General features: G+C 38.6%; 2 protein-coding genes across 2 annotated transcripts in view; both read left to right on the forward strand.

Moving 5' to 3' along the window:
- Positions 1 to 449: 449 nt before the first annotated feature.
- On the forward strand, positions 450 to 9,817 carry ube2wb (ubiquitin conjugating enzyme E2 Wb). The gene is made up of 6 exons (XM_011488874.4): positions 450 to 600; positions 1,801 to 1,892; positions 5,547 to 5,649; positions 7,196 to 7,351; positions 7,438 to 7,513; positions 7,598 to 9,817. Exons 1-6 carry the CDS (start codon positions 586 to 588, stop codon positions 7,609 to 7,611), a joined length of 456 nt encoding a protein of 151 aa, XP_011487176.1. The 5' UTR covers positions 450 to 585; the 3' UTR covers positions 7,612 to 9,817.
- Positions 9,818 to 10,916: 1,099 nt separating this feature from the next.
- stau2 (staufen double-stranded RNA binding protein 2) overlaps positions 10,917 to 26,788 on the forward strand; it is a 101,985-nt gene continuing 86,113 nt past the window's right edge. Inside the window, exons 1-5 of the mRNA XM_004081251.5 lie at positions 10,917 to 11,049; positions 12,513 to 12,720; positions 12,833 to 12,963; positions 16,873 to 17,032; positions 18,092 to 18,227. Of these exons, the coding sequence (XP_004081299.3) occupies positions 10,966 to 11,049; positions 12,513 to 12,720; positions 12,833 to 12,963; positions 16,873 to 17,032; positions 18,092 to 18,227 (719 nt within the window). The 5' untranslated portion in view covers positions 10,917 to 10,965. The remainder of the gene's footprint in view (positions 11,050 to 12,512; positions 12,721 to 12,832; positions 12,964 to 16,872; positions 17,033 to 18,091; positions 18,228 to 26,788) is intronic.

The following is a 26,788-nucleotide window of genomic DNA, read 5'->3' on the forward strand; positions in this document are numbered from 1 at the left end:
ATTTGTACTTCAAACGATATACCTTTTGTAAACAAGCTTAAATCATCACTTTTTCTGCTTGTCATTTGGTCACTTGTCTAATCTTTAAAATAGGGATGGTTTTCATGTTTCTGATTTGTTTTTTGTCTCACAAATGGGAAAACCTAAATAACATTTGGGAACACTTGAGGGTTTTTGTTGAAATTTGTTGATTTGGACTATTTGTTTACTAAAATGTTTTTCCATTATAGAATATACAGCTTATTGTTTTTAAAGGTAAATTTGGACGTTAACAATTTTGATTTCTCTGAATGTTTGACATTATTTATTCAAATTGGTATCGCGTGACTTCGTCCGAATTTGATCCAGAATGGACGTTTTTTTAACGTGTCTGTGGTTTGGGGGGGGGGGACGAAAGAAAAATGTATCAAGTGTACCTTTAAAATGTCATTTCTTGACATAGAAGGAGCGAAGTGGGATTGGGTGTTGGCTCTGACGGTGCACGTTGTTGGTGTGAAGGCTGTTCTTCTGTCAAAACAACTCTGGTCACGTGGGTCGCTGACGTAGCGTTCTCCGCTCTGCGCTGGTGCAGAGGGGGTTTCCATCATGGCGTCGATGCAGGTAAGAGTACAAATGACAGCGAGCGGAATTTAACAATTTACCCTAAAAGTCTTTTGGTTGTTCTCAGCAGTTTGTGTGTCACTCCGTTTAAATGTAATATTGACTTCATATTGGTAGTTACATGGAGGAAGAAGTGGTGTAATTTTCTTTTTTTAACTCGTCAGGTTAGCGCTGGGTCTCTTTGCTAGCAACACACAAGCAGTCCATCATCATCTACGGCCACAGCTAGTGTAGAAACCGTCAACAGAAACTACATTTCGATGCATGGCAGAGGCTCTTTTGCATGGGATATGTAAATTAAAATCTAGGAACTGGACTATCGTGATAGGAAAAGTCATTGAATTAAATGCGAGCTGCTCTGTATTTGGTCGACATTCACCGTGGTAGCTAACGCGACGGTGCGCAGATTGGGTAGCACTGTACTGCTCATCTGAACAGGTGTACTTGTTCTAAATGATGAATGTCAGAATGTCGGCGTTTTTGTCTCGGATATAAATTCAAGAGATCTGGCAATTAAATGAAAGTCGCTTCCCTTTAGTTTAAATGTATTTTGATTCGGTTTGTTGCGTACCTGTATCAACTATGTTTCGATTAAAGGGACCGAATATTTCCTTGTTGTAGCTAAACAGGGAAACGAAAGTCACTGTTCACCTAAATGCAAACATGAGCTTATCAATAAGGCTTACTTGAGGAAAATGCAGTTAATCTTGATCTTAATAATCAAGCATCTTCTCCCTGACAGAAATGCCCACAGCGGGAGTTGTTGGACAAGCAAAATGTCAAACTTGAAAAATAAATTTCCCCTAATAAATATGCTGTTGCAGATATTTGAAGTGTTTTTTTTTTAAAGAAGGCATGGAGTTTACAAACTATTTTACTTCAACTATTTCCTGTTTCACTGCCTAATCCAGCCTAGTCTAATGTTCACTTATAAAATAAAAACGTCCCACCTTTATCAATATGGGCTTTAATTGAAAATGACTAAATATTTTGTTAAAATGCCAGTATAGTTTTTTAATATATTTTTATGAATCCACTCTTTGATTTATGCAAAGTAAGCTTGTTTTTGGTAGTTTAAATAAAGTTTAAATCAATGTGTAAAAACAATTTCTACCATACTAACATTGTGCTAGTATAGTGCTAGTATTACTAGATATTTGACTGTTGTGCAAACATTTGTACACTTTCTTCCCTCAACAGAAAAGGCTACAGAAGGAATTGTTAGCCCTGCAAAATGATCCACCCCCAGGAATGACCCTCAATGAGAAAAGTGTACAAAACACCATCACACAGTAAGTATAACTTCACATGGTTAAATGATTGCTTAAGAAACTTGAGTAGTTTCTGAAATATTCCATTCCCATTAGAAGACTGTTGACTGCTAACAAAGCGGAGGTCGGTGGAAAAGGCTAAACCAGAGCAGGGAGAGGGGGAATGGGGTCATCCTTGTAACTGGCAGCTCTGGCCCTTCAGTAGAGTCTCTAAGGTTGAGTGTCGCAATTCATCCTTATAAAATATTTAAGGATTGGCATTCATACTGTGCCTGGATAATGATTAACAGAGGTGGCACAGCTACTGCAGGATGGGGGATTTCCCTTGAGGATCTGGGAATGTTGTTAAAGAATGTTTTTCAACTTTTTTCTTTTTTTTTGGACATTTTTATTGAACTATTTTAAGATGCTAAATCAAATTTGGAAATAAGTTTCTCCCCTCATTCTGCTTCGTCATGTTCAGGCATTAATAGTGCTATCACAAGAAAGCAGTTGTTTTTTTTTTTTTACAGTTTTTCCATAATCGTACCAGTTTTTACTATGCCATCTTCCTAATAAGATTAGGCCTCTGTATATTCATGTGAATGAATGCTTGGTGTATCCGACAACTGTCCAAACCAGTTCTGCTGCCTTCCTCTGTCCCTACGTCACAGGTTTTTGGTTGACATGGGTGTGCATGTCGTGTTTGTAGCTGAGATTTAAAGGCCTCAAAGAGAAGATTGTAGTGATTCATAACAGCAGGAGGCTCCTTTTTACAACCTTGTATTTCAAACGGTCCAATGACTCAAACTCCATCCATCAGGTTGAAGATAAACAGCTGTTTTTGAGGATGTTGCTGCACAGCTTTTTGACAGTTTGAGCGTTTTTGTTTGTACTACCTATTGGATTCTTTTGTTTTCTAGAAAATGTCTCTTAGTTAAGAGGATGTACGTTTGTGCTTCTAGTTGGAGTCACTTTTCCAATCAGAAATGAGGAAGTGTCATCCGTTTACATCTCCTCCAAGGTTTCTCAAATGTCACGTTTGGAAGGAAATGGGAGATTGGAAATGATTTGATTTTATAATGTTTTGGGTTCAATTCATGTGTTCTTTATTACTACTCTATGCATACCTTCCTCACATTGAAGGCTTTTAAAACAAGGACGTCTTACAAGGACCTGAACTTGACTTTAATTTAATATTGTAAAGCTAAAAATCCAGAAAATTGTGACAAGTTTGATCTATTTTGCGAGCATTAAAATAATGTCAGAGATTGTGATGCTGCATCGTTGCCCCTTTTTACTTTCTTGGGTTCTTTCTGTGACTAAATTCCCACTTTTTGGTCTCTGCTGGGCCCTAGTATTTAGCTTCTTTAACAAAGCAAATTTGCTTTCTGTCTGAAGCTAAAACTTAACATGTAGTGTACATACGGAGTGGTTCTCCACTCTTTCTGGCTCTGCTGTTATCTGAGCAAGATTGCATTTTTGCCACCAAGCTTCGTGGCTCAGCTTTTTAAGGCTGAATAGATTCTGTCCTTTTGTTCAGTGGAGTATCACATTATCAGACAGTGCTCTCACAACCCTGCAGAGGACTGAATGTCGCTGGAATGAGTCAGATTAAAGGCTTTGGTTTTGACACTTCATGCAGAATTGACAGATTCTGGTGGTTGACTCTTAGGATGATGATGAGAAATTACATTAACCCCGTCTCAGGCTAGTGTTCTTAAAATGATGAAGGAAAATGTCAAAATCTAAATAAATTCATTTAATTCATAAAAACAAAAGCAAGTAACTATTTTAAATATCTACAAACTCCACTGTATTTAATAGATGAATTGAATACATGTTGTAAGCGGAAGTATTTTGTAGTAGTTTTAGTTTAAATCAAAACTGTCTTTTCCATGTTTTCCTGCTTAGTGACAGTAAACTATATTATTTTCAGAAAAGATACTTATAAATGCTGAGTGAACATGTTTAGTTGTTTTAAAAATAAAATTGATATGTTTTGGCAAATTACTTAAATAACATGTTATGCAACTTCTAAAAATACATGCTAATAATAAACTATCATTAATAAAGTGAAGTGGTCAGTTAGAAAAAGTTGTTTATATTAAGGGATGTTTTTCTGCTTCTGTTGTTGTATTCAAAGAATAGAGAGAACAGATTACAGTTCATTCAAATGTATTCTGTTGTATAGTAATTTTGGACCTGATAAGGATTTTGATGATTCTTTATTTAAACCATTTTTTTAAATGTTTTTTTGCATTAAAATCTAAACTAAAAGTAACTTCAGGGTTTTTCTCTTTTATTTTTTTCTACTAAAATCTATCAAATGTTTTTATGTTTAAGAGAGAGCTGTAGGATAGTTATCACTTTTGTTGGGAGATGTTTTTTTTTAAATAAATGTTATGACTTGCACAGCACTTATAAAAGAACGAGCAGCCAAAGTGCCGAACACAGAAATTAAATATAAATAAAATCCCTAAACAATAAAAGAAAGAATAATGATAAAACGATGAAAGCCATGAAGCATTACTAGTTAACCGGTTTGTGTGGTCACATATTATTTTGGCCACTTTATCATTGCTGCGTCACTGCCACAATCTTTTCCACCATTGTTCTGGCAGTGTGATGCTGAAGGACAGCAGATACTGCAGAAAGTGACCTGCCGGCACATTTCAGCCGTGATCCTGGCGTCTGCGTCCCATGTTCCATATCTGGGTACACGGGACTGCTTTCACAAAACGAGTGTCAAAGATAAAAGGGGAGTGTGTTGTCCCCGAAATGTTAAATGAAGGTGAAGAAAGCTGCAAACTCCTGGGTTTTTTCCATCACATGGAGATCAGATAGCTTACACGTGATACAAGAAGCAGTTTGTGAGGAAAAGAACTGTGCTTGATGTCTGTATGTTTTTTAATTGTTTACAAATGGAATTTAACCCAGGATAAAGAGCTTCTCTAAAGTATGTGCCGTCTTGCCTCCTTTTTGGTTTGCATGTCATAAAGCAGAACCAGAAGATTATGAAACAACTTGTCATTCTATACTGACCAAATGTTTTTCTTGCAGCAACTAAGACTAAATGTCTGATTTGATTCTTTCTATCATATAAATAAAGTAAATGTTTAACCTCTTTTAAGTCTATCTTCATAAATTCTTTGTTCATTCAAGGAGGGACCACTTGTGTTTAGATGCAGTTCAGAGTGAAATCTTTTCTATAAAAATTCTATAATTTTTTTTAATAGAATTTAAAGAAATGCACTAAAACATTTTTCTGGGCTAATGTCGATTATCTATTCAAGTTGTAAAATGTATATTTTCCTTGTTATTGCCAGATAATTGACTCAAATACCTGTGTGCTCATAACTATCTGTTGCATGAAAGCCAGCTAATTTAATAACCGTTGATTCTACCTTCTAGCCATAAAACAAACCATCTTACAACTTCTAGTGGATCAACATTTTGGCCAGCAGCTGTCGGTGAGCTGCCCATTTTAGAGGCTGCTGTTGTTTATGGAAACCTACTGAACATTCCTCTCCTTTATCTATTGCTTTATTGTTCCCTCAGTGGGGGTAGAAAGCAAGTCTGAAGACATTCTGACCATATTTTTTAATCGCATCACAGATTGGATGTCTCGTTAATGCTGCTTTTATTTTGGTGGGGTTATTGAATCCTGTTTTTTGTCTCTTGCTTGTCTTTTAGGTGGATTGTAGATATGGAAGGAGCGCCTGGGACTCTGTATGAAGGAGAGAAGTTTCAGCTACTTTTCAAATTTAGTGGTCGATATCCTTTTGATTCACCCCAGGTAAGCACGGCCCCACACGACCCTGAATGTGAGACTTTCTAGAGCTCTTTGTCCCGTGCAGCTGGAAAGGTTTAATAATAAATCAGGTTCTTTTTAAGAACTAGCAGCTAGACTGAGTGTCTACGTTTGACGGAACTATTGGAGGCTTTGAAAGATCTCTATTCAGACAAAAAAAGACAATAACATAAGGATAAACTAAGGCAATTGCTCCTTTTCCATGGCTGATAAGAAGTTTTTCCTGTTTTAGACTAAAGGTTCTGCAAATCAATGTGAGAAATGGAGGTAAAAGTTGTTTAGTACCTGTACAGAGCTGCTTTATGGGTGGTGTATTGGTCACACTCTCTTGTTAAAGGAGCGTGCTTTAGAAACAGTGGAGCTTGGATTCAGTCAAATAGTTTCACTCGACTGTTTGTTATGCTAGTCAATTTCTTGACCATCTAAAAATCCAAAATTCCGAACTAAAACCCAACTGAGCTGCTTGGACACAACTCTATTTACTGTAAGGCCAGACTGTCAAAGGTCGGACAGGTCAATACTGTTCGATGGCGTTCTGTGTTTGTGTTCGGTTGCATCAACATAATCAGAGAAAATGTCCCTTACTTTCTGGGATTCTCCCCAACATGCTCATAAATATGTTGCCTTATAAAACTGACCTGATCTATTGATTTTCTGTTTTAGAACCACCTGATGTTAGACTCTAATGAAAGGATTTCTTTGACGTAGTTTACTTCTATAGATGTTCACACTTCTCATTTGCTGCCAAAGCTTAAAGTTAAACACTTCAAAATCTTCACTCACCACCATCCTGAAATTTCTCGACATCTTTCGATTTCTAGACGTATTGGCTAATTTTGTTCATAGATTGCTAGTTTTTGAATAGCTTTTAGGTTTTTGGATTAATCAATCTTTAGTTTTGTGTTATGTTTGCTTATAAATAAAGCTGTTCTTGTTTTTTTAAATCATTTTTTTATTTTACCTGGAAATAATTTGTAATTTTAGATGTTCCTATCTGCCTTGTATTTTGCTCTCTGTGAGTGAAGGATTATACATCTTAACCCCAATCTCAGCTCTTTCTCTGGTGCTATAATCTGGATTATATGGACATTGATTACCTGTTTACAAATCAGTAATAACGTAAGAAGGCTAAAAGTACAGTCTTCCCATATCGAATCAATCGTACAAAACAAAGAAAAGCTCTTATTTTTAGCAGCATAAACCATAATGTAAACAGTGAGTAGAAGCAGCTGGAATGAGGAAACTCTTTGCCATATTTTCACTGCATTATAATCTTTCTGCCTCCTTTACTGACCTTTTATATGAACAGCTGATCTCTTGAACTTAATCCTATAGCCTAATGTTTCTCCAGAAAGTAGTTGTAATAATAATCGAGTTTTTTTAAACTAAAGTAAGAAAAAATAACTTTTCCTTACTTTACTTGTTTGATCGTGAACAGGCCTTCATTCCGTATTAAGTTAGGAAAAACTGCGTTCATCTTTGTTTGTCACTTATAACTTTGAGTACTGTAACCTGTCTTTCCTCTGCGCAGGTGATGTTCACAGGGGAGAATATACCTGTTCATCCGCATGTGTATAGCAACGGTCACATCTGTTTATCTATTCTGACAGAAGATTGGTCACCAGCGCTCTCAGTGCAATCTGTTTGTCTTAGCATTATCAGCATGTTGTCCAGCTGCAAAGAAAAGGTAAGTAGTTGAACGCAGAAGTTCCTGTTCTTCCTGTTCTTCACCTCTTGGACATTTTTATTTATCTATTTTTATTTTTTTGGCAGAGACGGCCACCAGATAACTCTTTTTATGTAAGAACGTGTAACAAAAATCCAAAGAAAACAAAATGGTGGTATCATGGTGAGTACTTTGTCACTACTTTTTTGATTATAAATTTTTTTTTATCAATTTTAAACTGGCTTTCTTGTACTTTTCCCTCCACAGATGATACTTGCTAATGTACAAACTTTCTATTAATGGTAGAAGACGCAGCCCTACTGACCTACATGAAGCACTTTTTAATCCTTCAGTCTTTGAACTCTGACTTGTGACTGGAACATTGGAAACCAAGCGCAGGACTGCCTATCCCCCCCACCCCACCCCACCCCCCACCGTGGACAGTCGGCTGCATGTTTTTAGTTTGCTGTAACATAGAAAGTGGAAGTAAATGAACATTTGGATGCACCCACACAATATGGTTTGTGGCGAGACAGCCACAGTGCAGCGAGCAGGAAAGGAAGAGTTGTGGTGAGCTAATTATAATTCCTGTTTTAAGATTATTGTTACTTTTTTTTCCGTTTGTATTTAGGTGCATTTTAGGGTTTTGTGTCGTGCAATAATAACTGATGGATGCATGCTTGGGCCTACAAAGACAAAAATCCAAATCCAGTCATCATCTTGAAGGAGTCTAACCATCAAAACCCCAAGAAAATGCATCATCCGTTTAGTTTTTTTTCTCCTTTCACTATCATTGTTATGCACTGTGAAATGATTTAGTTTCAAAGAACCTGTGCACATTTATCCCCCCAACTTGCAGATGTACTGTAAGAAATCCTCCACCTATTTATCAGGTTTAAGGCTTTTAGTTTCAAAGTACAAACAGTTTCCACCTTGACACCTGATGGCAGTTCTTCCTGCTGTTGTTGCTACAGATGGAACTAAAGTGATATTAGATCTAAAGTTATTTAATGACCTCACTGTACATCTCCACTCGTGGTTCGGGGTAGTTGTCAGTAGTCCAGCCTTCAAGATGTGCAGCAGCTTATCTTCCATTTAAAGAATGTCTGTAGGGAAACATTGTTGCAGGATTCTTTTTTGTTTTTTAATTTGTACAATACTTTTTTTAAATATAGGCTTTAATTTTTTCTTCCTCTAAACTATTTGATTTTAAGTGTATGTTTTTTTTTGTATTCTTGTTTTGCCCTTAGCCGATACTTTAAATGGGGGATTATAGTAACAATTGAGGGTTCTTGTTTTTTTTTTATTTCTTTCCTAATTGTTACTTAATTGAAATCCTCATTTGATCTCCAGTGCAGCAGTGAATGATAAAATGAGGCTTTGTTGGAGTTGTATAGAGAAGGCATTTGTGATTTTTTTTTCTTTTTTTTTTTTTTTCTTCCCCTCCTGGTCAGAGTTGTGACTCAGGTACTTTTTCAATAAAGAGATCACCTCTAAAAAAAAACAACAAAAAAAAGAGAGAAAACTATCGTATATTTTGAATTAAACTATATTTGCACCAAAAGAGACTGTTATGCTGTAAACTTATAACATGTCTAAAACTCTTGTATGCTTTAGAACTATTGGATGATGTGAAAAGGTTTGGCAGATGGTACATTAACTTCCTAGCTGAGGGATGAGATGAGTGCTTATTTTACTGAAAATTAGTCGACATCGACATCTTTCACTACATTTTTTGCTGCGTACAGTCAGCGATAAACTTGTACTATAGGGGCGCATGCAGTTTTGATATTCTGATTTTGACACTAGACTTTCCAGAAAGTAGATGAGTCGTTGGGGGGGTATTACTACACTTCCAACCAGAGGATTTGGTCAATTCAGGCTGTAATCACTCCATTCCTCAAGCAAATGTTTATCACCATCCAGTCGGAGATACTTGAATTTTCCTTCTATTTTTTTGTATTTATGCCTACTTTTTTCCTCCCGTCGCCTGGTGTTCTTCCTTGATTGAACTAGAGTGAATGTGACTATAATCTTTATTGTACAAGCAGTTAAAACAGCACACATTGTTCTAGAAATTATATAGATAACTTAAAGACTCTTGAATTTTTTTTTCTTTGCTTTTCTGCAGTGGGTGTTGTCCAATGTGTAAATGCAGTCATGAAAGCATTCGTGCAACAAGCAGTAGATCAAAGGACATCTTCATCTGTTGGGAGTGATTATGTTACAAGGGTTTGGATGTGATTTCTTTATTTTTATTTTTAAAACAATGCTACCCCCTTTTTTTTATTTAATTTGTTGTTTTCAATGTGGGTTTGGACTCTTAGCTTGCAGACTCTTATGAGTGAAAACACTAATGAGGGTGAGTTATTTATATTTAAAATGTTATTTTGGGATGTGCAAGCTCCATGTAATAGGTGCCTGTTCATTTTCATAATCAATAAAAGCAAAGATTCACTTTTATTCAACATTTGGTTTGCACCAAAACATGACAGTGTCTTTTGTGTCTTCTGTAATTCTTTTTTTTGTTTTTTCCAAAATTGGGTCAAATCCTTTGACAGTGATTCTTGGAAGATGCATCAAAAATTTTCCCAGAGTACAGAGTGCCTTGTTTTTGTTGTCTGTCAGCTTTCGGCCGCTTTCAACCAAAACTCCCAACAATCAATCAGTCATAATCCCTTTGTACAATAGTGAATATTTACAACAGCCTCATTCACCCCCCCCCCCCCCCCCCCCTTTAGGTTGTTTTAGAGTTGTTTTAACCTGTGATACTCCAAAAGAACCTTAATAAATGAGATATTTTCTACAACATAAAATGGCTTTACAAATACAAATGTCCTTATGATGTGCTGTTCTTTTTTCCCCAAATTAAAATGTTTCACATTTTAATTTTTTCATTCATAGTTCTTAGGAGAAAAAAACATTCAATGGTAATCGTGAGCACAATGAATCACATCTGTGTAAATTAAAGATTCAGGTTGCTTTGCACTTGTTTTTTATTTATATATATATTTATATATATACATACAAATATTTATCTCGACAGTAACTTGGGGAAATATAACCTGAACAAGTCGCGCCCTCTTGTGGTTGTTTGCAATACTACGCCAAAGTTTAACACTGAATTACAAACACATAAATAACCGAGTAAATAATTATTTCTCTGATACGAGGCATATGATGCTTAAAGTTCTGTAACCTAGTTTTCATTTTTACTGTATTTCTCTTCGTCCCAAATTTGGGAAACTTAAGGCAAATTAATTCCAGTCTGGAACTATAATTTTAAAATGAAATCTAGCATTGCATCATCTGAGTAAATTGCAAAAGAAAGCCAGTGTGCAGACAATGCTAAAAATAAATGAAAAAAATAAAAACACGAGCGCTTTTAAATCTGAAAAGTATTTTTGCAGCCCTGAAGAAGCGAACTGGGACTAAACCATTTTCAACTCTGCGGGGAGGTCCGATTCTTTCAGTATTTACCCCCACTCAAACTCCTTTTACATTTCTATAGCTTTTTATACTTCTAACAATCATCGAATTAGAGCTGTAAAAATAAATGCAATAAAAATAAATACTGAGCTTTTTATCCTATTCAGAAGTATACGTTTTTAACACTTCCATCACTGACAATTAAAATGGTGTGTTCCCCTCTTTCCATCCAGTTCTCTTTAGTGTTTGCCAATGTTGGAGGTGTAACTGGGGTCTGGCCCTGGACAAAGGTAAAAGAAATCCCCCTAAATGCTTGTCCTGTCGTGTTAGGGTGGGGTAATAACCAGTAGTCACACTATGGCCAGCCCGTGTGTGGTTAGCGTAGGCTAAAAACGTTCCAGACTGTCGTGGAAGAAGGGGCAGTACGAAGAAGATGCTAGCAAAGAAGGGTGTTCGGCCGACCAGCCATGATGAGCCTCAACCGGCTAATCAAGCGCAACCGTGGGAGGATGGAGGAAAAATATCCATCAGGGGAAAACACAACAACACTTTCACGATAGCTCGTGAACGGACCCTTCCCGGGAAAGGGATTTTAGAGGCTGACATGCGCAGAAAACAGTGTTTTTATGCTGGTATTTATTGTTAGCTTCCTGCTACGCTGGGATGTAAAGTCGAGGCTGCAGGCAGTTGTGAGGATCTGCAGCTCGTATTTATGTCAACTTTACATTTTTCAGCTTTACTGTGTGCAAAACGTGTTAATCTGATGATGCGTTAGAAATCATGACAAATGATGATGCTGTTGACACTCAAGATGCAGCAGCACTGGGGTGTGTGTTTGTTTATAATAACTATCTAATACTATTTATAACATATATAATGCTTATAATTCACAAGTTCCTTAAAGGAAGCTTACAGATATAAGCATTGAAATGTTGGGAATAGACATACTTTAGCATAGGTTTGTATTTTTGGTATATTACCTTTCAAAAATAAATGCAGATTTCAGTTTAGTGCTCCATATTTTTGCCCAAAAATGATTGTATTTGGTTATAATATTACATTTTTAATTTTTAAAATTTGTACTGCCTTGAAATTGAATAATGAGCATCATGACAAAAGTTGTTGGAGGAGATTCAGCTTTGAAGATTTGTAACTTTCTTTGTAACTTGTGTGAAGATGAATTTTTATCCATCATTTTATTGATGGATTATTTAATATAATTATAGAATTGGAAGACTATTTTGTCCTGATATGTTTAATTAGTGTTGAATTAGTGGATATTGTCAAACAACAACAGCAGTATCTACACAACAAAGTCTTTTTAAAGTCCTGAATGACATTTCTGTATCATCTCAGATGTCTATATAATGTAGGTCTGTGTAGCAACAAAAGTGATTGAGCATCCTTTGCCGTGTTTGGTCTTGACTGCTCTATCTCAGACTTTCTTTTCTGGAGAATGTGGCCGCAGTAACATGAGGAAAGCGCCTTCAAATAAAGGTCCATTGTGTGGTTGTATTAGCTGCGTTCGGATCACAGAGTGAGACACGCTTAGAGCTTCTCCGTTTGGAGTCTGCTTTCCAGACTCGCTGCACAAAATCTCTCAAATGACCGTAAGCAGCTTAAAGTAGTTTGGAATATAAGTAGAGGTTAAGGACATTTTTCTTATGCTACTACATTGATGTACCACTGTGTCCTTTTAGAATCATGACAAACGTTGATGTCTTTGTGATGAAATGTTGATGTTCGGTTTCAGGAATCGAGCATGGCTCAAGTGAAAGTACAGACCACAGCGCCCCTGGCTGGTCCTGGCCTTTCCGCCGGAGTTCCCCCGGCGGCCATGGCCAGCCCAGGACCCCTGGGTCTGCAGCCCTCTGTCAACGGCACAGGCTCGGCTCCAGCACCCGCCTGCCCTGCTCCTGCAGTCGGATATGGGGACGCTCCTGTGTCTGTCACACCACCAGGTAGCTCACAACCCGACAAGCGCTCCTCCTTTTTATTGCTTCTCATTGCGCAGGTTGGATTGACATTGTAATGTGTTCTATTGTGCTTCTTTTTTTTAAATTTTTTTTATAGGCCCGCCCCAGGAAAACATGGCAAACCCTAAAGAGAAAACTCCAATGTGTTTGGTGAATGAGTTAGCCCGTTTCAATAGGATGCAGCCACAGTACAAGCTCCTAAACGAAAGAGGACCTGCACATGCCAAGGTGAGGGGTTAAGACACATGTGTCAAACTCAAGGCCCGGGGGCCAAAGTGGCCCGCCATGTCATTTAATGTGGCCCGCGAGAGCATAAAAGTTTTTAATTTCTTAAAATATATATATTTTTTGTAGTTGATTACATAATAATCTAGCCACAGGGGTTGCAAGCCAGTTGCCTCTGTGCCGGTCCCAAGCCCGGATAAATAGAGAGGGTAGCGTCAGGAAGGGCATCCGGCGTAAAAATTGCCAAAATAACCATGCGAATCATCCACAACACTTTAGACATACCGGATCGGTCGAGGCCCGGGTTAACAACGACCGCCACCGATGCTGTTAACCTACAGGGTGTCGGTGGAAATTTGACTACTGTTGGTCGAAGAAAGAGGGGAGGCAGAAGGGTCCGTGGCCAGAGAGAGAAGGGAAAAGGCAGGAACATAGGTTTGAGAATAGGGACTCTTAACGTTGGCACAATGACAGGGAAAGGCAGAGAGCTGGCAGACATGATGGAGAGAAGGAAGGTAGATGTACTGTGTGTGCAGGAGACAAGGTGGAAGGGCAGCAAGGCACGTAGTATTGGAGGAGGATACAAACTGTTCTATCATGGTGTTGATAGGAAGAGAAACGGGGTAGGAGTGATTCTGAAGGGGGAGTTTGTAAACAGTGTTCTAGAGGTGAAAAGAGTCTCAGACAGGATGATGAGCTTAAAGTTAGAAATCGAAGGGGTGATGGTGAATGTAGTCAGTGGGTATGCGCCACAGGTTGGCTGTGAGTTAGAAGTGAAGGAGAGATTCTGGAGTGAGTTGGATGAGGTCATACAGAGTTTCCCCAGAGGAGAGAGAGTTGTTATTGGAGCAGACTTTAATGGGCATGTTGGTGAGGGCAATAGAGGTGATGAGGAGGTGATGGGCAGGTTTGGTGTGAAGGAAAGGAATCTGGAGGGACAGATGGTGGTGGACTTTGCGAAGAGGATGGAAATGGCTGTAGTCAACACTTACTTCCAGAAGAGAGAGGAACATAGAGTGACATACAGAAGTGGAGGTAGGAGTACTCAGGTGGACTACATCCTATGTAGACGAGGTCATTTGAGAGAGGTTATTGACTGCAAAGTGGTGGTAGGAGAGAGTGTAGCCAGACAGCACCGCATGGTGGTGTGTAAGATGACTCTGGAGGTCAGGAAGAAGAAGATAGGGAAAACAGAAAAGAAGACCAAGTGGTGGAAGCTACAGAATGAAGAAACTTGTGAGGAATTTAGGCAGAAGTTGAGACAGGGTCTGGGTGGTCAGGATGAGCTTCCAGATGACTGGGAAACTACAGCAGAAATTATCAGGGAAACAGGTAGGAAGGTGCTAGGTGTGTCATCTGGAAAGAGGAAAGACGGTAAAGAGACTTGGTGGTGGAATGAGGAAGTACAGGAATGCGTCCAGAGGAAGAGGTTGGCTAAAAAGAAGTGGGATGTAGAAAGGACTGAGGAAGGTAGACAGGAGTACAAGGAAGCGCAGCGTAGAGTGAAGAGAGAGGTGGCAAAGGCCAAACAGAAAGCTTACGATGAGCTATATGACAGGTTAGACACAAAGGAAGGAGAGAAGGACTTGTACAGGCTAGCCAGACAGAGAGACAGAGATGGGAAGGACGTGCAACAGATAAGGGTGATTAAGGACAGAGATGGAAAGGTGCTAACAACCCAGGAGAGTGTACAGAAAAGATGGAAGGAGTATTTTGAGGAGCTGATGAACGTGGAAAATGACAGGGAAAGAAGGGAGGAAGATGTGGTTGTTGTGGAGCAGGAAGTAGCAGAGATTGGAAAGGATGAGGTTAGGAAAGCTCTGAAAAGGATGAAGAGCGGAAAGGCCGTTGGTCCTGATGACGTTCCTGTGGAGGTATGGAAGTGCTTAGGAGAGACAGCAGTGGAATTTCTAACAAGGTTGTTCAATAGGATTTTAGAGAGTGAGAAGATGCCTGAGGAATGGAGGAGAAGCGTTCTGGTTCCGATCTTTAAGAACAAGGGTGACACGCAGAACTGCAGCAACTATAGAGGAATAAAGTTGATGAGCCACACAATGAAGCTGTGGGAAAGAGTAGTGGAAGCCAGGCTTAGGAAGAAGGTGGAGATCTGTGAGCAGCAGTATGGTTTCATGCCCCGTAAGAGCACCACTGATGCCATTTTTGCTTTGAGAATGTTGATGGAAAAGTACAGAGAAGGTCAGAAGGAGCTGCATTGTGTGTTCGTAGATTTAGAGAAGGCGTATGACAGGGTGCCGAGGGAGGAGCTGTGGTACTGTATGAGGTCGTCTGGAGTGGCAGAGAAGTATGTCAGAGTAGTTCAGGACATGTATGAGAGAAGTATGACGGTGGTGAGATGTGCTGTAGGTCAGACAGAGGAGTTCAAGGTGGAGGTGGGACTACACCAAGGATCAGCTTTGAGTCCTTTTTTGTTTGCTATGCTGATGGACAGGCTGACAGACGAGGTAAGACAGGAATCTCCCTGGACAATGATGTTTGCGGATGACATTGTAATTTGCAGTGAGAGTAGAGAGCAGGTGGAGGAACAGCTAGAGAGGTGGAGGTTTGCTCTGGAAAGAAGAGGCATGAAGGTCAGTCGTAGTAAGACAGAATACATGTGTCTGAACGAGAGGGATCAAGGTAGAAGCGTTAGGTTACAGGGGGCTGAGGTGAAGAAGGTGCAGGAGTTTAAGTACTTGGGGTCAACAGTTCAGTGTGATGGGGAGTGTGGAAAAGAGGTGAAGAGGCGAGTGCAGGCAGGTTGGAGCGGTTGGAGGAAAGTGTCAGGAGTGTTGTGTGACAGAAGAGTGCCAGCAAGACTCAAAGGAAAGGTGTACAAGACAGTGGTGAGACCAGCTCTGCTCTATGGGTTAGAGACGGTAGCAGTGAGACAGAGACAAGAGGCTGAGATGGAGGTAGCGGAGATGAAGATGTTGAGGTTCTCCTTAGGAGTGACCAGGTTAGACAGGATAAGGAACGAGTACATCAGAGGGACGGCTCATGTTGCCTGTGTTAGCGACAAAGTCAGAGAAGCCAGACTGAGATGGTTTGGACATGTTCAGAGGAGGGATAGTGGATATATTGGTAGAAGGATGTTGGAGATGGAGCTGCCTGGCAGGAGGGCAAGAGGACGGCCAAAGAGGAGATACATGGATGTCTTAACAGAGGACATGAAGTTGGCTAATGTTAGGGTAGAAGATGTCCATGATAGAGTGAGGTGGAAAAGGATGATTCGCTGTGGCGACCCCTGATGGGAAAAGCCGAAAGAGAAAGAAGAGTTGATTACATAATAATTATGTGTAGTTGCTGTTGTATTTATTCAATGTTTGCTGGTCTTATGTTTGTATGCAGACAAATTGTTGTCATCAGACCATCAGTTGGATGCTGTGTGCAGCCTTTTTGTGTAAAATGTTACATGTGTAGTAATACATGTTCTTTTTAGCTCAGTTTTATGTTATTTTTCTTTATTCACTCCTTCATTAATGGAGTTATGTGGGTTTTAATGAGCGGACAAAATGTAAAAGGATCTATGCTAGAGTAACAAGGAAACATATGTTCTCTATGCAACTATTTTAATACATAAATAATGAGTTATTCATCATCAAGGAGTGGTTACACTTTTTTTTCCATTACATTTAGTTACATGTGTAAGTTATATCTGGCCCTTTGAGGAAAACCACTATGCTGATGTGGCCCTCAGTGAAAATGAGTTTGACACCCCTGGGTTAAGACATTTATCCTTATGTTAAAAAAAAATGTTTTGATGATCACTAAAATCAACAGACGTTCCAATTTCTCTGCTCTTTTATGCTGAACACATAAAACTACTGTTGGTTGTACGTTCTGTCGGCTTAAGTTGGAAAGAGTGTTATGTCTGTAAGGTAAAGCTTTTTCCTCCTGGTTTGACTATTGCAGATCTTCACGGTGCAGCTGACTCTTGGGGAGCAGGTATGGGAGGCAGAAGGCACCAGCATAAAAAAGGCCCAGCACTCCACTGCTGCCAAAGCCCTGGCTGAGAGTGTCCTTCCCAGGCCTGCACCGCGCTCCCCAAAAGTTGACATCAACAGCAACCCAGGTATTGCAGTCATCTCAGAATTGCCCCAGACTGCAAAGAAAAAAGAATCACTGCCATAATGTTAATAATCAAGAAATAACTATAACCTACGGTACAGAAAATACACATTTACTTTACAACCCAGATCTATTTTGACTTGAAACATCGATGAATTGCTTGTTTTTAGAAATGTTAGAGATCTTCTTTCTAAATATCTGTGCAACATTCAACACTAAAGTAACACTGAGGTATCTTTCTCTCTGATCAAAACTTCACTTTTTCCCAAATAATAATACAGCACTGTTTTTATGGTTTGGTTTCCATTTCATTGTAAATATAAAAAGAAAAACATTTTTTTGTTTAATCACAGAACTGTAAAAAGATACATTTTTAAAATAATATATTTTACAGTCTGACAGTGATTCCTTATAGAGTCAAATATTTTTAGTTCCAACCAGGATGATGCTGTTGCAGCAAATCTTGAGTTTAAATTTAAACAAATCAAGCCAAACATGGCTATTAAACTTAAGTTTCTTTGTCCATCGTTTTGTATTAATACAACTACTACTACTACTATATAGAATATTTATCTGTATTTTTAACGTATATTTGTGGATCATTGCCACTGTCTGGATAGTAACTTGACCTTTTTGTGCTGCAGGAGAGAAGACTATGTGCTTTAAACTTATTCCAATTAAAAATAAAAAGTTTATAATCAAAGAAACCTTTTACCTTCACTGTCAGCAGCAGTAATTGATCGTACGGTTGGAAAACAGTTTAATCTCCTTAAAAAAAGTTTTTAAAAAAATGAACGTCTTCAAATGACATCAATGTTACCTTTCCCCTTATATTACTTTCATCCCAAAACCAGAATGCATAAAGCAGAGCCATAGAGCTGTTGAGTGTCAAACAGTCGTGTTATCTGAGAAAAAGGTGGCAATCAAAACAGAAGAAGCAAGTAGGAGAATACAAAAGTCAAATAAAATATTTGGAAAACCATTCGATGACTCAAAGAAATGACTTTTGATCACGTCTCCATTGGCCTGTACTGTTCATGATGACATTACGTTATGCTTATAGGCAGTATAACACCCACAGTGGAGCTGAATGGACTGGCGATGAAGAGGGGGGAACCGGCGATCTACAGACCCTTGGATCCTAAGCCCATGCCCAACTACAGAGCGAACTACAACTTCAGAGGGATGTTTAACCAAAGGTAAGCCCCGCAAGTGTTGGATTGGTTTTACTTGTTTTATTTGTTGCGGATACGGTGTTAGCCAGGTTAGTACATGTATCTATATTTTTCCAAGAATGCAAAAGACTTTTACATTATAAAACACTCTGCATGCTCTATTTTTCCATTTAAAAATGATCTTTTGTATGTTCAGAAGTAGATGGCTAATGCACAAAGGGATAGATTGTTTTTTTTAGTCGCCCAGCTCAGTGGGTGGTTCTTGACACATCTGTTCATCTTGGATTACCTGAAGGGGAATAGTTTCTTTGGCTCAGGTATTTTTTATCTGATCAATGGGGGGCTCGTCTTAGTGTCTTTTTGCTCTCAGTCTCTGTCACTTTGCCCCTTTTTTTGTTTTTGTTCTTTACCCAGTGCTGTCCGTCCACTTTTTCAACATTTAAAGATGCCATCACTGAAGGAATGTTGCTTTAGATTTATAGGCTGGCTGGAGTCAAATCCGGGTCTGTTCTGCTGTTCTCACTAATGTGAACGCTGATGAGAATATCACAGGAGTTAAAAAATATGCAGGAATGCAAGCTTATTGTGTAATTGCTGCTGGAATGAAAATGAGAGTGAATGGTTGTGGCTTCAGAATGCATTGTAAATTGTTCAGTATGCACCTTGTTTCCATTCATTAACAGATGGAAGAGGCCCCGGCCTTCTCCACACCCTAAGGAGGGCTTCTGGGTGGGATGATCGACTTATACTGTAATGTTTGCTTGTGGTTTCACTCTATAAAGGTTTCCCACAACTAACTAAGCTGTGTTAAAATGGAAACTGCAATACAAGGCATGGAAGTATGAAAATTGTTCACCTTAATTGCTTTGATAAATAGACACTCTGGAAGGTTTGTTCGACTGAAGTCCATCTCCAGATGGCAGTGTTTCTTCATTTTAGAAGTTTTGATGGTTTGTCCTTCAAAAATAATTGAACAACCATTTTAAAACTATAAAGGCATGAATATGTTGGATTGTTGACAAAAAATGGGTCACTTTATTCTGCTAAAAAAGGGGCAATAAGTTGCATAAAGACTAAAAACTGTGATTGACTTTTGGTTTAAACTCTCAGCTGTTTTAGACCAAACTTTCTTTTAAAAAAAAGGCAGGCTGCTGTTTTTGTGCAGATTTATGATTTTATGTCTGTTTTATAAGGCAAACAAATACTCTACACATTTTCTGAGAGAAAGCTCATGAACTATAAAACCTTAATAAAGGTTAAATAATAATGATGCTGAAGGTCGAAACAGAAGAGATTGTTGTAAAATGCAGGTGTCCTTCCTGTATTGGTCAGTGACTCAGCGGCAGTGTTGAGTAGTCATCAGACGGCGTAGCATCTGGCACACACCTTTTTACTATTTGAACCATGCTGGAACAAACAGGGAGGGAAAGATAAATGTCTTTGGAGGAAAGTGGAAAATCTGTTTTCCAACATCTGTCTGTCAATGTCACAGTGATGGGTTTCTCAGAAGAAGGAGGCCGTCTCCATATACCACGCTCTATTTTGTTTTATTTCACGTTTTGAGGAAAGTTGAGATGACTGCTGTGTGTGTGTCTCGGAAAAAAAAAAAGACAGGACCTTTATTACTCCAAGGTCTTCACAAGGCCTCCGTCTTTTAGTGGGAAAAAGCCCTGGATTAATGAAAGGAAGACCTTCGGAATATGACTTCTTTTAATCAGATGACTGACTATGTGGCAGAGTGACAGGCCATATTCACAATCTGTCACCTAAATGATGCTTCAGGGGAAGGAAGGTTTCCAAATACCCATGTCCTTACCTATTATGATGAATAAGAGTGATCCAGAGGCATGTTGATGGAAAATCTGACCATTAAAAGGCCAGTCTGGCTCTGATCCATCAGGGCTTTAATCACCACCAAGAACAGTATTGATTGGTTCAGAAAGTGCCCTGCAGAGGAAAAACTGCAATATTATGAAATGAGCATTTATCAGTGTCTTAATGAATCTTATTTATAGCAAGCGACCCGGACATAGATCTTTTCCATCCAAGTGGACGCTTAAATTAGCCATTTGTCTCTGTTGTCGTGAAACGGCGAGCTCACCGCGGTTATTGCGCTCCGCCAATTTCAGAGCGGCTTTGAAACATCAGCACAGCCTCGGCCCAAATGGTTAGCAAACAGGATCACCGAATCAGGAAAATATTATTGTTATCAAGACATCTGATGACATCAAGGGTTTTAACGGACAATCCCTAATGACTTTGTTATCGTTGGAACACCTGATTCCAGTGAGTCATGCGGCTTCATCAGTTCATTCATGGTATTCCCAGCTTCCCTGCTGATCTCTGAAGGGTGGGGAGAGGGGGTGCCTACATCCTGCATATTGTTAGAGCTGGAATTTGGATAGGATTTTCCCCCATTGAAGCAAAGCAGCCGCCCACCTTCTCTCCCCCGAATTTGGTTATGACGGTACCGTTATGTCAGCTGGAAGAGTAGGAGGCTGAATGGCTGAGAGTGCTTTGGTCTGACTGTGACATTTCCTCCTGTGATAATGTTCAGATACTGAGCTGTCCAATAGACCTGTCTTTGTAGGAAATGTAGTGGATTACCTGAGCTGCAGGAAAGTTGGTCCTTCCAGAATGCCATATAGAATAGTGTTGAATGTAAACTCTTTTAAATTAGTCACAGGCACATGCTTTGTTTTATTAAAGACCCACGCTAAAGAAAATTGTAATATTGGTGTTTTCAACATGTTATTGTGGCATTTTTCTCTTGATGGAGGACATATATAAATAAAATTAGCTTAAAATTACATTTCTGATTATTTCTTTATTCAAATTGTTGTGAATCAGGAGCAGACATAAAAATGCCTTGACAGAACACTTGAAAGTGTGAAGGACAAGTTACCATGGCAGGCCACAAGCTCCCTGCTCCGCTCCATTCTGATTCATCCACTCATAGACAAATACATCCATGTAGGTCTTTGTTTTCCTCGTCTGAGCTGGCATCTGGCTCAGAACTCTACATCTGGATACCTCCAATATTTTTTGTCATTTTTGTTGCTCCAGTTATGTTAGGTCGGGTGTCTGAGTGGCTATAAGCTAGCAGAAGAGCATGTAAACAGATGGTTGATGGGAAGGGGGGCAGGCCTACTTCCCGCCAACAGTCCCGCCCAAAACTCAGAGGCAAATTTCTAATAAACATTTCTGTTTATTAGAAATTTCAGTTTCTGCCGGTCTGCAGAAACTATGTCCTAGAAAACAACATAGGTTTTTAGACTTTGGCTAAAAACGCCACAATCATAATTAAAAAAACACTGGGAACGGTTTAAAAAAATCGATCAAAAGATGATGGGAGTTAGACTTTAAACTCTGTATTGCGTGGAAATGCAGGGCAGCCACGTGAGGTTCAGTATCTCACCCAAGGTTGCTTTAAGATTTAGACTACATAATTTATGAATTGAAGGAACAACCTTGCCTCTGAAGGCCAGTTCCCCAGCATGCCAGTTTTCAGATGCAAACTTTAAAAAGCCCCTGCAAGCTTCACATTTGAATGCACTCCTTTTCATTTTACAAATTGAGCTAGTTTTACAGAGAGTCTCTAGAGCTCTAAGAAACTTGCTGTGGAGAGAGTTTGGCAGTCTCCTCAGCTTTGATAAGCACTTTATCTGCGTCACTGTTTGCTTCAATGTCTAAAACCAACAACTTTTGTGTATTTTCCTGTGTCGTGAAGGATGTGGTAGAGATACGACATGCCATTATGATGAACTTTTGTGGATGAAATACTTTTTGTGTGTGAAATCAGTCCAGCATTTACAAAGCTTTGAAACAGAAAACCTCCAATAAATAACAAGGATGTTTGCAGACACTATTAGAGATGCTATTCACTTGGTGTTGCTTTTCGTCACAGACTTCTGTAATTGGGCCACCCTGAAGGAGTGCAGGCAAGTTTGCCTGTGTGCACTTCTTTATATTTAAGATTCATTGTCATGACACTCCAAGTAAAGGTGGTGGACAGCATAGAACATCCGCTTTGCACTTATATCTGTTTTCTCTCTTGCACTCTTAATTTTTTTTCATCTTGATCTTTGGCCTTTTGGGCTTCAGAATGACTAAGTTCTGTTCTGTATTTATTTATTTTTTGGTCCACAAGCGCATTCCACAGATAAGACTTTTCTTATTCAGCCCATCATCACAGCTGTCCAAAAATAAAAAAGGAGAAGAGCTGGAAGCCCATAAGGCAAAACTTCAGAAGAAAATACTTTTTACTGACAGTAAAAAAAAAATAATCACGTGGATCACCAAACCTGATGCATGCATTCAGTACATAAATCATTATAGTTGACATTTCAGAGAAAGGGATAATGTGTCCTAATTGTTCAAATGGGTGTACACACATAAAACAGTGTTTTATTGAAGGGGCGGAGGAGTAGAATACAGCTCCAACATAAACAAATGCCTGGAATGATTTGTGTTTAACAGACTCTGTGACACAGAAGTCTTTTTTTTTTTAGCCTCCTCTCAAGTAAGTGGACTTTTGTGTTTGTGTGTCCCTCATATCTATTCTTATTTATGGAATTTGGTTCCTTTAATTTCAAATTGAAGTAAAAAGATCGCAAAGCTTGCAGTTTATTTAAAAATGTTTATATTTCAGTTTTGGTATCATAAAAAAAGAGGACATAAATGCATAAATGCATACATATTTAAATGTATTTATATATTTAATCTATGTTACATTTTTCTCATTGTTAGTGTATCATTCTTAGCCAACTTAAGATTTTAAGGGGTCACTCTGACATCTGGATTGAAACATGTTTGAAGTAAAAAAAACTGGAGCAAAGCCAGATCACCAATTAACTGCTAGAGGCTTGTATTGCAAAACTTTACACGGCAATAAACATACATACAGCGTATCAAAGTTGGGTTGTTTAGTCCTTGTTTCGTCCGCACCAGAGTTTTATTTATTTTTTGGACAATATGCTGCCTTTGGCATGTGTGAAAGGATCCTAGTTCACTTGCGGTTGATTTGTGTTGCAGCGTATTTCAGTTTAAATGCACTTTATGCCAGTGTTTTTCAACCAGTGTGCGGTGGCACACTAGTGTGCCGTGGGGGATGTTCAGGTGTGCCGTGGGAAATTGCCCTCATTAACTGATCTAAAAACATTTTCCATCTCTAGGATATCAGCTCTTTGTTCATCCAAACAGGCCCTGATAAAAACACTGAGTAGTTAGGAATATTAAAGATCTTAAAATACTTTTTTCTTTGTGTTTATTTGATTCTAATAAAGACATTTTGATAAGAATGACGGTACCGCGATTTAGCCGTAGCTTCAGCTGTTTTAGGAAAAGTCCCGCCCCTTTAACTGTCTCCACCAATCATTCTTGAAGGCTTAATCACACGTCATCAATCTGACCAATCAGAAGTGGTTCAAGTCTTCACTTCCCTGTTCCAATTCTGCTCATAAAGTCGCTCAGTTCCAACAAAAATCCCAGCTAAAGCTCGTCTTTAGCGGTGCAGCTTTCCGCGGGATCCGGTATCAGACCGTGGAACAAGTGAACAAAATGAAGCTCAGAGACGCTAGTCTGTCTGCGTTCGGCGACTGTTTGCACTACATCTCCCATGATGCATTGAGTAAAAGTGACACTGTCTCAGCGCACAATAAGTCTTCATTGTTAAACGTCTTGAAACCACAACGAACACACATCAAACAGTTTTTAAATCTTTTAACTTAACTTTTATTACATCTTTTAGAAAAAACAGCTGCAACTTCCAGCTTTTTCTGTCACAATTAACACAAAAATGCACGTGAGATTGCAGAGGAGCTGTAGATCAATACAGACTATGAGTTTCTCCTTTTTTTTTTCTTTTTTTTTTGGATGCTGGTGTGCTGCGGGATTTTTTTCAAGGTTAAAGTGTGCCGTGGCTCAAAAAAGGTTGAAAAACAAAAAAGGTTGAAAAAGAGCAGAGGTGAGCCAAATAGAGGAAACAACGTAAACCGCATATTTTACCTGTAGGACAGAAATAGTTGGACTGTAGATCTGAAAAGATGTGGACTTTTAAAAAAAGCCCATACTGCCCACCAAGGAATGAAGGCGGCCTGGTTGAGTAGTGGTTTGCACTGTCACCTCACAGCGAGAAGGCCCTGGTTCAAATCCCAGCTGGGACCTTTCTGTGTGGAGTTTGCATGCTCGGGTTTTCTCTGGACACTCCAGTTTCCTCCCACAGTGAAAAAACATGCTTCATCAGTTATTTGCTGCACGATTTTGCCAGTGGTCGGGTCTGTTGAACCCCGACAGCATCATGTGTAAAGACAAACCAACTGGAAATGAAAATTTATCATAATTTTTCCTGCCTATTTGAACTAAGTCTAAGGGGGTACCCAACTGTCAAATCAACCAAAACGCTTCATTAAAAATACTTTTTGTCTTTGATCCTATCCTAATAATATCATTTTTTTACATTTAAGATCAACATTGTGCACAAATGGGTCATAGTTTTGATCCATTGATTGGGGATTGTCAAATTGTTTGCTCTATAGCAGCCTTTCGAATATATTATATTACTGTCAGGGTTGTCTGTCTGCAGTGTTCATTTTTGTCAAAGCTATGGTTTAGTCACATCTATCTAGTCAACTTGTTGATGAGCACAGGGTTGCAAAAATATGTCATTTGGATTCTGTTACGTCACACGCCGACTTTAGCTTAACTTTATCATGTATCTGTTTGACATGGAAAAGCATCAAAACCATTTATTCCTAATGCAGGGAAACCCGAGGAATGAAGAAATGTGGGTTACTCCACTTTAGAAATCCAGCTGCAAAAAAAATAAATAATACTTTGGGGAAAAGGATGCTTTGTCACTGTCCTGCTTCTGTGGACCATTTCAAACCCAATTCCTCAGGAAAGAGGGAAATAAATTATAATGCACAACTCAAAACACACCTCATACATTCACTATGCCCTCCTGGGGAACTGAGTTCTTCTGCAATCCCAGCAATTAATTTAACCAGCTGGGTAGCAGTGTAGTAAGTGTCAAGAGGGAGGGTTTGTGTGTCTCTTTGTTTTGGGTCTTTCAGGTCGCCCTCCTTTTTGGATTGGAGACACCGGCGCTGTGTTACACGCATCATAACACTGGCACCCATTGTTGGTGTAGATCATCACGGGGTGATGCACATCAACTCGTTGGGAAGCAAACTGTCCTACTTTCTGCTATTACCATGTATTAACTTTACAAAACAGCAGCAATTTCATTACATTTACCGCTGGGATCTGCAAATCAATTTTCTCATTGTCATGCCTCTTTCACACTGGTATGTCATCTCATCACACTGTTGGGTTTTGTATCCGTGCACACCAAAATGCAGATTAAAAAAAAAAAAAATCAAATCAAATCCCAACTTGCATATATGTGTCGTCCAAAGTGTGAAGGAAAGCTTCCATTGCTAACTTTCCACTTGGTTTATAGCTCAGATGTCCACCTGAGTGTTTGTGTGGCGTTATAGTTTCCTGTAATAGGAAAACAGGTTCTTTCTTTAACTTTGACCACTTTTTGAATTCGGTCCACATCACTATCACTGGTCACTTCACTGTGGTTGGAAGTCTGGAGTATGTGACGCAGAACGGAGAAATATCACAAATCTATTACACATTTATAGTTTGTTTGTACTGGTCAGAAACGATCCTAAAGTAGGCATTTTGTTGGATTATGCATTCATTTTCTTTATAGGAGCTTTTGTCTTAATGCTTTCATCAAAACCTGTTTCGGTGAATGCCTATACTTTATCCTAACTCAGTGCTTTTTCTTTGTGAAATGCTATTTAAAGATTATTGTACATTTGATTAATTTAGAAATACATTTTTGTACCAACAATTTAAAATGAACTTCATACTTAAAGAAGCACAAAGATAGATAGAGATTTGTATGTAAAAAAAACTAAACAAAAAACACACAAAACATCAAAATCTTAATGTGAAATTCTAGTTTCATTTAAAAAGCCAGAAAAAACATATTCAATAGTTTCATAAAGTTAAGTTATGCAGAGTGATAACATGGCACTTGATCGAATCTAAAAGTACATTATTAACTTCCAACTCTATTTAAATAGTTCCTAATCATGACAAACAAAAATAGTGTGATTTCAATTATTAATATTTGATCTCAGAGTAGAATCCGGCATAACAAAATATAATAATTATGTCAACTACCCAATAGAATTTCATGGCCACTAATGTTAAATAATGCAGCAGTAAAAAGTATTTATTATAATAAAGTAATACATTTTTATGATCTAGAGCTGACTAAAACCCTTTAGTGCTAAAGCAATTGCACTTTTAGTTAGTATAGCCTCTAAAAGAAAAATAGGAAATACTATGTTATTTAAGAGTTTATTTAAATCAATATTTTACTTTTGTGTTTGTCAATTCTAAAACAATACAATCATAATCTGCCTATAAGGAAACTCTCATCAAAAAATTGTCAGATTTTGTATTTTATACCGTAAATTTTTTTAAATAAGTGGCCTTGTTTGACTAAGAGTACTATGACTAATGGCAGCTGTGTGGAAGAAGCACATGACCGCTCTAGCCTT

The sequence above is a fragment of the Oryzias latipes genome, chromosome 20 (assembly GCF_053564925.1).
Source record: "Oryzias latipes strain Hd-rR chromosome 20, Olatipes_Hd-rR_3.1".
NCBI classification, from domain to species: domain Eukaryota; kingdom Metazoa; phylum Chordata; class Actinopteri; order Beloniformes; family Adrianichthyidae; genus Oryzias; species Oryzias latipes.

Coding starts and splice junctions, on each gene's coding strand:
- ube2wb (XM_011488874.4), top strand. Junction 1,893..5,546: donor GTACAAAACACCATCACACA/GTAAGTATAACT, acceptor CTTGTCTTTTAG/GTGGATTGTAGATATGGAAG. Junction 7,352..7,437: donor TGTCCAGCTGCAAAGAAAAG/GTAAGTAGTTGA, acceptor TTTTTTTGGCAG/AGACGGCCACCAGATAACTC.